Source organism: Ranitomeya variabilis, chromosome 5 (genome assembly GCF_051348905.1).
Source record: "Ranitomeya variabilis isolate aRanVar5 chromosome 5, aRanVar5.hap1, whole genome shotgun sequence".
Classification (NCBI taxonomy): domain Eukaryota; kingdom Metazoa; phylum Chordata; class Amphibia; order Anura; family Dendrobatidae; genus Ranitomeya; species Ranitomeya variabilis.
This window is the reverse complement of record NC_135236.1, coordinates 302,579,345-302,595,655: the sequence shown is the minus strand read 5'-3', so window position 1 is coordinate 302,595,655 and position 16,311 is coordinate 302,579,345. Positions and strand designations below refer to the sequence as shown.

The 16,311-nt window shown below is 45.5% G+C and overlaps 1 protein-coding gene across 2 annotated transcripts; it reads right to left on the bottom strand.

Annotated features, from left to right (window-relative positions):
• Nucleotides 1-1,595: 1,595 nt before the first annotated feature.
• On the bottom strand, nucleotides 1,596-15,941 carry ATP5F1C (ATP synthase F1 subunit gamma). Of its 2 annotated transcripts, XM_077264500.1 has the most exons (9): nucleotides 15,819-15,941; nucleotides 14,358-14,392; nucleotides 12,134-12,265; nucleotides 11,759-11,963; nucleotides 9,940-10,083; nucleotides 9,804-9,868; nucleotides 4,688-4,843; nucleotides 4,367-4,463; nucleotides 1,596-1,700 (listed from the first exon to the last, which is right to left on the bottom strand). In XM_077264500.1, exons 1-9 carry the CDS (start codon nucleotides 15,896-15,898, stop codon nucleotides 1,697-1,699), a joined length of 918 nt encoding a protein of 305 aa, XP_077120615.1. In that variant the 5' UTR covers nucleotides 15,899-15,941; the 3' UTR covers nucleotides 1,596-1,696. The 2 variants fall into 2 exon arrangements, with proteins under 2 accessions (XP_077120615.1, XP_077120616.1); XM_077264501.1 differs by lacking the exon at nucleotides 1,596-1,700 and having other exon boundaries at nucleotides 4,363-4,463.
• Between the last annotated feature and the right edge of the window lie 370 nt (nucleotides 15,942-16,311).

The following is a 16,311-nucleotide window of genomic DNA, read 5'->3' as shown; positions in this document are numbered from 1 at the left end:
CTTTTCTGCACCCTAATAAGGTGTCATTTTATGGGGATTGTAGGTAATTATGTGTGAATTACAGCTTGGTTTCCATATGATGTGGAATTGCTATATAATGTAAGAGTGACTATGACATGGGTAACGGATTTTAGCACAGAGTCCTGTATGACAAACAATATAATGACTGTTTCAGTAGCTCTCCACACCGTGATAAACTGGTCATAAATACATTGTGACTATACATTGGCATCTTTCTCTTTTACGGAGTGCCACACACATCTATACATTCCCATTGAGTTGGTAAGTGCCTTTATACATTTGATTTTACCGTACATAGAAATAGATGACTGTCACACCGCAGTATCAGTAGATATGAGGTCTACCTGGTGTGATAGTTGGATCGGCTGTTTATGCAGCATAATGATGCAGAATACTACCATATGAACGTGGCCTTACTATACCTGCATACAGTGATAAAGCCTATCAGATAGGATTTAAAGAAACAGACAATATGTCTTAAAATCAGGTCAAAGCTACGGCCTTTTTAATTGGCTTGAGGCCATGTTTGCACAGCAGTAGTTTGCATTTTTATTTGCAAGCCAAACCTGAGTGGAAGCAGGGCACAGGAGGTGACCATCTTTTCTGCAGCCTGAAAAGATAGATGGTAATCTATGATCTTAAGAGACGAGTGTTCTGTTGTGAATGCAGAAACTGCACCTGGCTGGCATCAATGGTCCAACCTAAATTATAAATGCTTAAAAATACATTGTTCCTAGGCTAATGGAAGTGTGTACCACTATTCCTCAAGTTTTCCTAAAATCTTTAAGAGGGGGCCTAGCTCCACCAAACATTGATGGGGCAGTTGCTGCTGTACATAGAGAACTCTGCAAATTATCAAATAGAAGGATTTCCAGCTCATAAATTGGAGTAAGACTTTGATGTGCCATTACTGTATGCTCTCTTATGTGCTGCTCATACCTACACACTTAATCTGCATTGTGACCCTTATCAGGTATGGCATGTGTTTCAGAAGTCAGACCCTGGGATGGTACACCCTAGTGATAAAGCCATCGCTGTATGAAATAACAATACCTTGAAGGAGATGTGTCAGTAGGAGTTCACACCCCAAATTATTTATATGCGCATGTAGCTCTTTCAAAGACAAGTCCAGCAATACCTTTACCTAGTTCCTCCAATACTGAGAAATCAGTGTTTGAACTGAGAGGTCATCTGTCACTCCAGATCTATTCCCCTCACGGCACTGCCTCCTCCTGTTTGACTTCAGGCAGATGAGCCATCAGTCAGGCAGGAGCAGGCAGCGCTGGGTGGAGAACAGAGCTGGAGTGACAGAGGCTTCAGATCTACCCCTCATTTGCATATCAATGAAAACAAACAAAAGGAGGAACAGACTGGCCATGTAAAGGTATTGCTGGACTTGTCTTTGAAAGTGCCACATGTGCATATAAGTAGTTTGGAGGTGAAATCCTGCAGATAGATTCCCTTTAGTCACAATATCATCTTTTGATGTGAGGCTATGGGAGTAGTAGGTTTCCTCATTTTACCCGTAGAGGAGAGCACTGAACCGAATGAAACGATACACAGCAGCACAGCCATACAGGTAAGCAATTTATTGTAATAGAATTTACAAATATTGGTTCTCTCCACAATAAACCAATCCCTTGAGACGCCGACATCCAGACACGCTGATGGTACATTATCTGAAAGACGAAAAAAGAATTTTAGGTAAATATTTCATTATGTTCGTTAACAAGTTACAATTAAACTATGGAGAGATGGCATTTGTAGCAAGGTAAAGGTAAGCACATGTAGTGGGGTAGTTTAAGCCTTTTGTACGCCAGCAGAAGCACAGCTGCACTATTGTTACAGGACAAGCTGACGTGTCATGGAGCCTACCGCCACTGCACAGCCAGCTAGGACGGGCTCTAAGACACGGAAGGTGCGAGTGTTTCCACTATACGTTTCCCTGGTCACACTTCACTTGTGGAGAGAAAGTGGCCATAAGAACATTTTATAAAGAATCCATCATGTCCCCATCCACATATAGCAGCGTGCCAGTACTGCTCCCAGAACAAAACGGCATCTCATGAAAGTTCGGTAATCTCCTGTGACCCCACCTAGAGTCCCTGTCTGGGGTCGTATTCTATTTTTCCCCACCAGTAATACACTGCTTATGGGTTGGTTAGAGAAATGGGGAAGCCCACTGAGAAAAATCTGATTGCCACCCTTGTTGTCCAAACAGACATTTCCATACAACCTTTATAAGCCAATATCTGGGGAACTAAGACATTAATAAACAAAACACATTACTCAGCACTTCAGCCTGTAGCTCAGGATGGAGCCAGTTTTCTACCATTAAGGCCATGAAATGGGAATCTGTTTCCTCCATCCATAAACTAAAACACTTATATAGGTATGTAGGGAAAATAGCCAGTATATAAAAAAAATAATCATACATGTAGTATTTATGTTAATGGATTAGTTAGCATAAAAAATGCAAATGAAGGACCTTAAGTGCACCCTTGATACCCCCACAATTTGCTTACTAGAACATGGATATCTGGATTGACAGCGCTGAAGTGCTGCTTCATCTATGCAGCAGAGCTCACAAGGGTGTTTCTGGCAGTACAGTGCCGAGCTGTGGCCGCAGCCATCAATGAGAGCAGCCACGTGCCCATGTGTGCGCGGCTGCAGTGTCCGTGCAGATCCGACCATTGTCCTATCTTGATTGACAGCACCGTACTCAATCAGCGGCTCTGCACCTCCGCACGGACACTGCAGAGTCATATCTAGCTGTAGTCAGCCCATACTGTACTGCAGAGCGGAGCCAGCAATATCACTAAGGGCACGGCTGGAGACTTCAGGCAGTATATTAGTGCTGTTGAGTCGATCAAGATATGACAATGTTCAGTATTAAAAAAAAAAAAAAAACACAACAAAGGAAAGAGGGTTACAGTATACTAAGCACTTGTTCACATCAAGCATACAAGACATTAAACTCCTTCTTTTATGCCAACTAAACCACTAAAAGTGATACTACAGGTATGATTTTCCCCTACATTCCTGTGTTAGTTAGTGTTTTGGGGGTGATACAAGATCAAAGGGGGTCTAAGAGCCAGGAATAAGAATGATGTAAAGGATAACAAACCTGTCCGTATACTATGAGGACAGTTGGGAACAACCATGGCAGGGCAGGTGTCCTACTATAGACCTCACCATATTACCCAACGCTGAAATCCACGGCACAAAATCAGCTGGGGCTCATAAGGATTCAGAGCAGTGATGCGTTCTATCATGCACTGCTATATTGTGAGAAACAAGCAGCCATCTAGAATGTGCCGACAGACACCTAGTGATCAGCTCAACATTATGAAGATGCTGTTAAAAGGGACAGGAGTTTGTAGTCTTAATGGCTATGCTAGCTTGGAAATCCTTGGAGAGCATGGTTCCTGAATATGATAGACCCAATTTTGGGGGGAACTAATTTATGTAAATGAAGCAATCGGCAATGGTACATCCCATCAATGTATATACATAATAAGGTCCTTTGGAAAACAAAGGCAAGAGCTCCCCCTAATCCTCTATATCACTAGCAAATTACAAGCAATAAACTATTACTACGTCTTATGAGGACATTATTACCTGACCACAGCTCATGCGGGTATTATTCACGCCCTGGTAAAAGTGTTAGAAATAAAACAGGCAAGTTAAAGGGGTATTCCCATCTCTAAGATCCTATCCCAATATGTAGTAGGTGTAAGAATATTAGCAAATTCCTCCAATTAGAAATGTAGCATAGTTTTCTGATTCACCATGTCTCCTCTCTCTTGTGCAATCATTGCAGGAGGTATCCATGTTTACGACCACTAGCAACTAGCTAACTCGCAGTACATCAGTGGTCGTAACCATGGATACCTAAGGTCCTGCAATGCCTGCACATGAGGAAAGAGACATAGCGAATCAGAAATACTACACTACATTTCTAATTGGAGGTATATGCTAATATTATTACTACACCTACTACATATTGGGATAGGATCTTGGAGATGGGAATACCCCTTTAAAAGCACACCATGCAAAAACCAGACACAGTTGTACGTATTAACTCTTCATTGGTCAGCTGCTCCGTATTACATGCAGAATACAGCATTCAACCAAAACACATATACAAACGGCACAAAAGTGTAAAGCACAAATTCTAATAGTGCACCTCTTATACCGTTATACTACTTTGATATATACGTCAAAATAATGTTGCAGCAATAATTCCCACCATGGTAGATCTAAGGTCTCTACTACTCTGTCCAAAGTCCTCTGTTACCCTGGCCAGTAAGACAGTCTGTAGAGATGCACGCCGTGTACTTACAGGGCAGCAGCACCAGAGATGATCTCAATAAGCTCCTTGGTGATGACGGCTTGGCGGGTGCGGTTGAAAGACAATGTCAATTTGTCGATTATCTCAGCTACGGAAAGAGGGGAAAAATAACATCAACTCTAATTTTTGTCTTGGATCCAGGGCTGTGGAGTCGGAGCCCATTTTGGTGGAGTTGGTGACATGAAATGGAGTCGTCGGAGGTTTGGCTTGTCGACTCCACAGCCCTGCTTAGATCAAGGTGCAAAAAACATCACGAGCTATTGCTCAATTCTAGAATTTATCTTCTGCCAAAGTGAAAGCTCATTGACTTACAAGCATTCTTGCTGGCATTGTCCATAGCAGTCATCCTGGCGCTCTGCTCACTGGCGGTGGCCTCTTTCAGAGTCAAGTATATGATATTAACCAAGGTAAACTCCTGGTAATTTCTCAGCACATCTGCGTCAACGTCATCATACACAGTGATGCTGTCTGGAAGAAAACAAATTCCACTCATTTTTGCACCTTGCTACTGCAGCCACTTTCATTTTTTCTTGCTTTCATTTAGTGATTCCCAACAAATTAAAAATAAAATCCCAAACATAAAATTTTCCTTTTCTCAGTGTTCCTTTTGTAGTAAAAATGATGCTAACTGTATTCTGCAGGTCAGGGCAATTACAATATCAAATTGGTGGGGAAGCATCACTCGGTAACCCCGCCAATCGGCTGTTCTAGGAGCTGGCTGCATGTGCTCAGCTGCCCAGCAGAGAACTACACAGATGGCACTTGTATAGTGGCCACTACAGGGTAAGCCTACGCCGTCTTTGTAGGTCACAGGAAGCGCAATAAAATGATACCTTGATATTTGCGATCCGAATCCACGTTTTTCTTATATGTAAATAAGTTAAGATGTATGGGCTGGATACAGATTTGTATTAAAATCTGCCTCCAGAGATTATTTTAAATAAAAGGGGAGTTACCAGTGTGATGTTTAATAGCCGCTCTCTGCAGAGCTGTGTGTGATTACACCGGACATACAGTACAGATCAAAAGTTTGAACACACGTTCTCATTTAAAGATTTTTCTGTATTTTCATGACTATGAAAATTGTACATTCACACTGAAAGCATCAAAACTATGAATTAACACATGTGGAATTATATACTTAACAAAAAAGTGTGAAACAGCTGAAAATATGTCTTATATTCTAGGTTCTTCAAAGTAGCCTCCTTTTGCTTTGATGACTGCTTTGCACACTCTTGGCATGCTCTTGATGAGCTTCAAGAGGTAGCCACTGGTAATGGTTTTCAATTGACAGGTGTGCCCTGTCAGGTTTAATAAGTGGGATTTCGTGCCTTATAAATGGGGTTGGGACCATCAGTTGTGTTGTGCAAAAGTCTGGTGGATACACAGCTGATAGTCCTACTGAATAGACTGTTAGAATTTGTATTAAGGCAAGAAAAAAGTAGCTAAGTAAAGAAAAACAAGTGGCCATCATTACTTTAAGAAATGAAGGTCAGTCAGTCCAAAAAATTGGGCAAACTTTGAAAGCATCCCAAACTGCAGTGGCAAAAACCATCAAGTGCTACAAAGAAACTGGCTCACATGAGGACCTTACCAGGAAAGGAAGACCAAGAGTCACCTCTGCTTCTGACGATAAGTTTATCCGAGTCACCAGCCTCAAATCGCAGGTTAACAGCAGCTCAGATTAGAGACCAGGTCAATGCCACACAGAGTTCTAGCAGCAGACACATCTCTACAACAACTGTTAAGAGGAGACTTTGTGCAGCAGGCCTTCATGGTAAAATAGCTGCTAGGAAATCACTGCTAAGGACAGGCAACAAGCAGAAGAGACTTGTTTGGGCTAAAGAACACAAGGAATGGACATTAGACAAGTGGAAATCTGTGCTTTGGTCTGATGAGTCCAAATTTGAGATCTTTGGTTCCAACCACCATGTCTTTGTGCGACACAGAAAAGGTGAACGGATGGACTCTACATGCCTGGTTCCCACCATGAAGCATGGAGGAGGAGGTGTGATGGTGTTGGGGTGCTTTGCTGGTGACACTGTTGAGGATTAATTCAAAATTGAAGGCATACTGAACCAGCATGACTACCACAGCATCTTGCAGCGGCATGCTATTCCATCCGGTTTGCGTTTAGTTGGACCATCATTTATTTTTCAACAGAACAATGACCTCAAACACACCTCCCGGCTGTGTAAGGGCTATTTGACCAAGAAGGAGAGTGATGGGGTGATATGCCAGATGACCTGGCCTCCACAGTCACCAGACCTGAACCCAATCGAGATGGTTTGGGGTGAGCTGGACCGCAGAGTGAAGGCAAAAAGGGCCAACAAGTGCTAAGCATCTCTGGGAACTCCTTCAAGATTGTTGGAAGACCATTCCCAGTGACTACCTCTTGAAGCTCATTAAGAGAATGCCAAGAGTGTGCAAAGCAGTCATCAAAGCAAAAGGTGGCTACTTTGAAGAACCTAGAATATAAGACATAATTTCAGTTGTTTCACACTTTTTTGTTAAGTATATAATTCCACGTGTTAATTCATAGTTTTGATGCCTTCAGTGTGAATGTACAATTTTCATAGTCATGAAAATACAGAAAAATATTTAAGTGAGAAGGTGTGTCCAAACTTTTGGTCTGTACTGTATGGATAGATGAATGGATGGATAGATAGAGGGAGAGAAATGGCTTTTGTTTCTCCAGCGATCAGTCCAATGGTAGAGTAAAATATAACTTTTATTTATCCATTAAAAAGTTCCAGGTTTCTTCAATAACAATTTTGCATACAGTCAGTCCCTCATGGACGACATATTTTGACACTACATGTCTTCCTCCAGCTCCAAATGAGGAAGACCGCATCTGAGTTTCTGGGCGTCACCCTTTTTAGAAACTAACTGGTCTGTATAAAGGATTCCAGATGGATTTAATTTAACCGGGTTATCCCTATAACCAACAGTAACCCTTTTAGGTGCTGATCCTTCCCCAAGGACTTCACCAACATGAAGAAAAACAAACAAATAATTAAAATAAACATTAAATACGAATAAAATCAGCCATGCCTATTGGATACAAAAATTCATATAAATACTCAGATGTTCACAGCACAAGAAAGCATATACATATACACATGCTCTGGAGGCAGATTCTCATGCAGATCAGTATTCTCCCCATAGCAGGGCCGGACTGGGACAAACATTCAGCCCTGGCATTTGAAGGTACACAGGCCCACTTGTCGTATGGTGGTTACACACTAAGGCTAAGTGCACATGTTCAGGATTTTTCACGTTTTTTTTTTCAAGTTTTTTCAATATAAAAACGTGAAAAAAAACTGCTTAAATTAAGAATCCTATTAATTAGAATGCAATCCCCAATTTTTGTGCACATGCTGCGTTTTTTTCCGGAGCCGAAACGAATTCCGGAAAAAAAACGCAGCATGTTCATTATTTTGTGGAATCGCGGGGATTCCGCACACATAGTAATGCACTGATCCGCTTACTTCCCGCATGGGGTTAAGCCCACCATGCGGGAAGTAAGCGGATCATGTGTGGTTGGTACCCAGGGTAGAGGAGAGGAGACTTTCCTCCACGGACTGGGCACCATATCCCTGTAAAAAAAAAAAAAAAAAAAAAAGAATTAAAATAAAAAATATTGATATACTAACCTTCCGATGGCCCCCGGAGTCTTCCCGCCTCTCAGCGGTGCACGCGGCCCCTTCTGTTCCCATGGATGCTTTGTGTGAAGGACCTGGGATGACGTCACGGAGGTGTCAGTGCACGCTTAGTGGAGATGGGATATCATAAAATCCCATCCGCTATGCTGTAACATCTGGCCGCTGCGGATAGGACACTGCATCAACTCCACAGCAAATACGCCAAGTGGAAACATACCCTCAGCCATCAGATTTCCTTTAAGATCACACAGGTGCCATCTATGTCCCATGGTTGACTATTAGGCTATGTGCACACGTTGCGGATTTTGCTGCGGATCTGCCGCTGCGGGACTGCAGCAGCTTTCCATGTGTTTACAGTACAATGTAAACCTATGGAAAACGCAATCCGCAGTGCACATGCTGCGGAAAAAAAACACGTGGAAACGCTGCGTTGTTTATTCCGCAGCATGTCAATTCTTTGTGTGGATTCTGCAGCGGTTTACACCTGCTCCATGATAGGAATCCGCAGGTGTAAAACCGCAGGTGGAATACGCACAAAAATCACGATAAATCCGCGGTAAATCCGCAGGTAAAACACAGTGCCTTTTACCTGCGGATTTCTGAAATCCGCAGCCATCAAAACTACGTGTGCACATAGCCTTTTCCCTGCTTTTGAGAACTATAACTCCCAGCATGTACAGCAGCTCCTATGGCATGCTGGGAGTATAGTTCACCACAGGAGTAGTGATTTTTTGAGGGAAGACGAGTGGATACAGCTTTTTTTTTCTTAATTCTATTAGAGCTTGCCTCTTAGCTAGTTCCAGGTACAACTCCTGGCTTTCTGTGCTTCTTATCTGCTCCATGCACTCGGGTAAGGCAGCTCGTAAATCCTTTCTGTCCCTGCCGCCTGGCTGGACAGGAGGAAATGAGCATCTGATGTCCTGACTCCTAACCCCAGGCTGCAGTAAGTGGCAGGGTCCCAGCAGCATAGAAGAGCAGAGCGCGCCTCTCCCCCTCCCCCGTGTCTATGTTACCGCATGACAGCTGGTGTTCAGAACGTCAGACCGCGGCCATCAACTTCATCCTGTCTAGCGTGGCAGCCGCAGTGATTTTAGAAGTGCAGCGCAATCCTGTGCACAAGGCAAGCTGATGCTGCCTCGTGTGCTGGCTGCAGAAAACAGAACGCCCGCCGACAGCGTGAAGGGGACAACAGATCGAGTGGCCCACTGCAGGCACCGGCTCTTCTGGCATTTGCCAGAAATGCCCGATGGCCAGTCCAGCCCTGCCCCATAGCCCTGAAAAGCTCATTTACATATAAGAAAAACCTGGATAGATCTGGAATAAGACATCGGATTGGATATATCAAGGTATCCTCTTATTCAGCTTCCTATGACCTGCACGCACATATAGGAAAAGCTCAGCCCTTTTGTAGGTTTGGTGTTCACCATACGGGATAAATATTCTGATTTATTATTAGTTTGGACAGTGTCCCACTCAGCGATACTAAATATGGTATGTTTTTATATTTTGCTATTCACATTCCAGAAAAAGAATCGGAGTGGTTACTTGAACCGTTATAAAAAAAAAAAAAAATAATAATAAAGTATAATTTAATACTGTTTTGCATTTTGTATTAAGGCCCCGGTAACTTCAATAGACTCCAACCACTGTTACACTACCGTGCCAGCACCAAATATGTAGGGTGCACATCTTCTAAAGAGTTAATACCTGAATCACATGCAAGAAAGAAAAAAAAAAAAAGAAAAAAAACGCGAGCAACTTACCAGAGTGTGCAACAGTGTCAAGAGAAAAGAATGGCTTTTCTTCAGTCTTGTAAGAGATCACAGACCTACAAGAACAAAGGGATCAGCACAGGAACATACCGCACAGCAGCCATCAGTCCATAGTCAATCTTGGTACCTGAATCTATTGAACACCACATTGCCTTGGTCAAACTCATAACCAGAGTTCAGTAGCTCAGAAGCAATCACAGAGGCATCACCAAAAGTAGGAGGCTTCCTGCCAACTTCCTTGAAGGTCAAAAGGAGGTGACTACCATGAGTCCTTAAAGAAAAGAAGACAATGGTCATTAGAAATGGTTGACAGAAACCATTTAAAGTACTTTTACTATTTCAGTGTAGGTTAACTTTGTGAATGAAGTGGTCTTCACAATCCTAAATTGGCGTCTAAGATTGTCATTAATTTCACTTTATAAGCAAATTCCAGAATTGGTTGGCATGTGTCACAATCATTGAGGTCATGAGAAGATGCCAATGGGCACTCAAGAATGGGCCTTTTGGGCTGTCCAAAATGCTAGTGTAGAGGTATTAGCACACTATCAGCTACCATTTTGAAAGGGATTGTCCATTACCGTCTTAAACATTGATATTTTTCACTGAGAAACATAGAAACAGACACTTCCCTCACAAGCACGATTCCAGCGATGTAGACACCAGGTCTCCTCTCAGTGCTTACGTGATAGTATTATGCCACGTGAGCACTGCAGCTAATCAGGGGTCACTAACAGGCTGCATTCCCTCAGATGTCAGAGGGAAGTGTAAGAACTGCAGCCCATTAGAGACCACTGATTGCTTGTAGAATTGAGGTACAATGTTGCGTGAGCACCGGGTCCTGACACTCCTGGAATGGCGCCATGCAGGAGGGTATATATCATCTTTACATCACACTGCGGAATACAGTATTCAACAAGTGGTCATCCGAGTACTGGACAACCCCGGTAATGATCCCTGAGTTATATCTAACACACATTGTTTAATCCTCCCTGACTGAGGGTACTCGACTCGTCTGGGACCTCTGTTAACCATTACTATAGCTGCTGGGGTCACACCTACTGGGCATCTGCAGGGAGGATGGAGAGGTGAAGAAGTCATCATGGTCCCTCTTCTCCCCCTCCTCCCACTAGGATGTCGCAGTGAGCGACAGGGGTCCCAGACAAGTCCACTAGCTGCAGGCCGGAAGGATTTAACATTGTTTCCAAACACACCTGTATCGGTTTGGTGTAATATAAAGACCATTACAAATGGCATTAGGTGGCTGATGAAGTGCTGCTAATACCCCCTAGGGTAAATCCTGCCGTCAGGTTCACTTTAGATTCCATGTACCGTACATAGAATGCCTCTATTCTCTACATATCACAATTATGATCTATAGAAGGCCACAATCAGATTCTATTTGTACTTTTTTTGCCAAAAACCAGCAAAAAGAAGTAGGGAATCTTTCCAGAAAGGCATCAATGGCCCATCCATTCCACATCCAGCAGGACTTCTCACATTTTAGGAGGTGCTGTTCAGGGAGACATCTTGAATTCAGCTGTCTATATTCTCAGGACACAGATCTCTGCTCTACCGTTCAGTCTATGCACAGACTGAAGGACTACCAAGGACATTCAGGCTACAAGACATTTTGTGATTATGTGAGTGCCGGCAGAGAAGGAGGTCACACAGGCAGGTGGCATCATACTGAGGAGACATCATATATTAGGAGATAGATTTCTGTATGAGCACATATAAAAAGGACTGAGTGAGCGTAAAGAACTGGCTTAGTATAAAATTAGAACGGTTGTAGGCGTGCCTCTTATCTTTTAAAGTAGGGAGGTATCCTAATTGAGAAAGCCAGGGTCACACAAGCCCACCAGGCATTAGAGAATATCTCCCAGAGCTCGGGCAGGAATTCTCAGTAGGTTCCACCTGTGAACGGATCCCAAGCTGCTCATACGAACCTCTGAAGTAAGCCTCTCAGCTTGTCCCCAATTCCAACAACCATAACTTCTTTTCCACCACCAGAAAGCGAAGAGATTTCGTGTTTAATGGCTTTGGCCACGGAGGTATGAATACCACCACAAAGACCTCTATCAGAGGACACACCGATGATCAGATGCTTCTTCTGGTCTTCAGGAGCCTTAATCTCAGCCTTCTCGTACAATGCTATGAGAAAAAGAAAAAGACAAGATCTTCACCTTCCTCCCAGTGCTCCGCATAGTGCAGCTCTCCAGGTGTTGTAAAACTACATCTCCCAGCATGCCCTGACACTATTCCATAGTTGATAAACAATAAATACCTGGAGGAATTCATGCAGTTTTCTAAGACAGCCTTACCTAAAGCTCCAGTTCCGTATACTCTGGCAGGTTTCAGCTCCCTTTCAGCCTTAGCGTACTTGGCAGCTGCCACCATCTTCATAGACTTTGTGATCTTTTGGATATTCTTGATGGATTTCAGTCGCCTGGTGACTGGAACACAGGAGTTTAACTCGCATCAGTCAAGTCCAAGCTCAATAACATCCACTGTATTCACAAGACCTGACAGCAGGAGAGCGGAGCACAACCCTTACTGCCCCATTAGAAGTCACTGGGGTTCATGACGCCCCATCTGTATCTGCTGTAGGATGGCGGCAGCACCGCATTGTTGCTGGAGTTATACACAGAAGCCTTATACTTAGACACGGGCAAAGATCAATTGTTGTAATAAAGACCATAGCAGCTGTATACCAAAGTGGGACACAGCGTCATGGGGGTTTGGGCTGTTACAAAAGAAAAGGAGTAATGGTGACCCGTGCCAACGCCTGTAACACTGGTGTGAAATATCCTTTAGCATTTCCACCACAGTCATCCATGGCACATCTACCATCTTTAAGTTCCATGACACTTCAGTGCCTTACAGTTAGTTGTGGTTCCAATGGAGACTGCATAACCACTGCAGCCAATCACTGACATTAGCTTGTGGAAAGTAGGTCCGCCAGTAATTGCCTGCAGCGGTCACATGAATGTAAGTGGCATCATCTCTGCAGAACAAGTTGTCTAGCGGACCCACCGGAGTGGCGGTGAGGAAACATGATGGACTTGTGTGCTATTTCGCTGATTTAGTATATATTTTTTTCCTAATCCAGCAACACCTGCTTTGAGAAGTGGATCACCTTTACTAGGCTAGCAGGAGTTAGCTGGACACGTTATTTTTGGTCCAGTCGCTAGAAATATAAAGGGAACCTGTCACGGTGTACATTTGGTCCTCTCTGAAGACAGCATGGTACAGAGAAGAAGCAGAGCACAATGGTATGTAGGTTTATGGGAAAAGATTCAGTGTAGCTTGTATCCACCGATATCCCTGGTGTTTATATGTATATACTGTCAATCACTTGTACGACCGCCCACTGGACTCACACACATACAAAACGCCAGGGATTTCAATGAATGCAACTTTCCCACAATAAAGGATAATCTGATCAGCTCCTCCTGCTCTATAACACCTTGGTCACAGATCAGATACCATTTTCAACAAGACAAGTTGCCTCTAAGAATACAGTCTAAGGGTACCGTCACACAGTGCAATTTTGATCGTTACGACGGCACGATTCGTGACGTTCTAGCGATATCGTTACGATATCGCTGTGTCTGACACGCAGCAGCGATCAGGGACCCTGCTGAGAATCGTACGTCGTAGCAGATCGTATGGAACTTTCTTTCGTCGCTGGATCTCCCGCTGTCATCGCTGGATCGTTGTGTGTGACAGCGATCCAGCGATGCGTTCGCTTGTAACCAGGGTAAACATCGGGTTACTAAGCGCAGGGCCGTGCTTAGTAACCCGATGTTTACCGTGGTTACCAGCGTAAAAGTAAAAAAAAACAAACCGTACATACTTCCTGCTCTGACTGAGCGCCGCCGTACAGTGAGAGCACAGCACAGCAGTGACGTCACCGCTGTGATCTGCTCTCACTTTCCGGCCGCCAGACAGTCAGAGTGGGAAGCAGACGGCAAGGGACCTGACGGACATCAGATGGTGAGTATGTACGGTTTTTTTTTTTTTTTTACTTTTACGCTGATAACCACGGTAAACATCGGGTTACTAAGCGCGGCCCTGCGCTTAGTAACCCGATGTTTACCCTGGTTACCCGGGGACTTCGGCATCGCTCCAGCGCCGTGATTGCAAAGTGTGACCGCAGTCTACGACGCTGGAGCGATAATCATACGACGCTGCAACGTCACGAATCGTAGCGATCAAAATTGCACTGTGTGACGGTACCCTACGGATTTTGTGGTTCAGCTTCTGCACAGTAAAAGTACAGTGCACTTCCAAAAATTACAGAGTGAAATCCTTATCAAAGTTTACAGGTACACAGAGATCAGACTCGTGAAGGGCTGTCCTAAGCGCCATAACAGGTAAAAGTGATCCCTATGTACAGGCGAGTGTCAGTCTCCCACAGATCACTGCGAGTACATGTGACAGACCCCATGCATTTTTTTGACAACCCCATTAACTAGATAAACCCTCCTCTTTTCAGGCACTGCTGTCCAATACACTCATCTTACGTGTCGGATGGATACTCACTGTCCTTCAGAGTTGCCATGTTCCTGACTTGACCCCTAAAACACAAAACAGGACATCATGTTTGATCTATGGAGGGCTAAAAGGTGACCTACATGACAGGAAGCGCTGCCCACATACTCCATATAAGCAGTCATTCCATGCAAGCTTGTGCTCTGGGTATTGTCCCTGCTTGGTGCCCCGTACCCAGGGTAAGGGCTCTGTCCCTGCTCTGTGCCCCGTACCCAGGGTAAGGGCTCTGCCCCTCCTCGGTGCCCCGTACCCAGGGTAAGGGCTCTGTCCCTGCTCAGTGCCCCGTACCCAGGGTAAGGGATCTGTCCTCTGCTCGGTGCCCCGTACCTAGGGTAAGGGATCTGTCCCCTGCTCGGTGCCCCGTACCCAGGGTAACAGCTCTGTCCCTGTTCGGTGCTCCATACCTAGGATAAGGGCTCTGTCCCTGCTCGGTGCCCCGTACCCAGGGTAAGGGCTCTGTCCCTGCTCGGGGCCCTGTACCCGGGGTAACGGCTCTGTCCCTGCTTGTGCCCCGTACCCAGGGTAATGGCTGTGTCCCTGCTCGGTGCCCCATACCTGGGGTAAGGGATCTGCTCCCTGCTCGGCGCCCCATAACCAGGGTAACAGCTCTGTCCCTGCTCGGTGTCTTGTACCCAGGGTAATGGCTCTGTCCCTGTTTGGTGCTCGGTACCGAGGATAAGGGCTCTGTCCCTGCTTGGTGCCCCGTACCCAGGGTAATCGCTCTGTCCCTGCTCAGTGCCCCATATGTAGGGTAAGGGCTCTGTCCCTGCTCAGTGCCTCGTACTCAGGGTAAGGGCTCTGTCCCTGTACCTAGGGTAAGGGATCTGCCCCCTGCTCGGTGCCCCGTACCCAGGGTAACAGCTCTGTCCCCGCTCGGTGCCCTGTACCAGGGGTAAGGGCTCTGTCCCTGCTCGGTGCCCCATACCAGGGGGTAAGGGCTCTGTCCCCGCTCGGTGCCCCGTACCCAGGGTAACAGCTCTGTCCCTGCTCGGTGCCCCGTACCCAGGGTAACAACTCTGTCCCTGCTCGGGGCCCTGTACCTAGGGTAAGGGCTCTGTCCCTGCTCGGGGCCCTGTACCCGGGGTAAGGGCTCTGTCCCTGCTCGGTTCCCCCGTACCCGGGGTAAGGGCTCTGTCCCTGCTCGGTGCCCCGTACCCGGGGTAAGGGCTCTGTCCCGGTTGGTGCCCAGCCCTAGGAGAAGGTCTTATTCGCATGATATGGGGAGACTTACAATCCTGATGTATGGATCTCATCCCATGCACACTGGAGCCATTCCTCCGGTCACTGCTCTGACACCTTGAAGCACAGGGGCCGGTTGCGGCCTAGTCTATGTCCCGGGGGTTCACATAAAACGTCGCACACTGAGGACCACCGAGCCCAGCGATCACAGCCGGCTCGGGTTGCCCTGTGCACGGCCCATAAACTCCCCTCGGTCCCCGCACCGACACTTACCATTGTGGCTGAAAGATGAGGACGCTGCTGCGGGACAACATGGTGACTACGGGCAAGGTCAGACAGCGCAGGACGCGCATGCGCCGCAACTAAGCCGTGACGACCAGGCGGAGGGCGGAGATCTCGCGAGACCTGTCACTGTACCTTGCATGCCCGCTTCCGCCATCTTTGATGTTGGCAGGTCCTATCCGTGATCCGGTAGTAGATTATCGCTAGAATGGATCCAGTTGTAATCTCGATCCGTCTAGGCGGCATACAGGATCCTTTATTTAATTCTTTATCACATAGAACTTGTATGAAAGCAAATATGTCCTCAAATGGTAATGATTGTAGTGTAACTGATATCCTCTGTGATCAGTAGGTGGCTGAAAATGCCACAACAGAAAGCAGCATGAAAGAATCACGTTTTCATGATGTTCTTTGTGCGGATTTTGACCCTTTTTTTGTGTGTGAAGCGTTTTTCTGCTTCAGCCAAGCCAGGCCATGTTCGCAT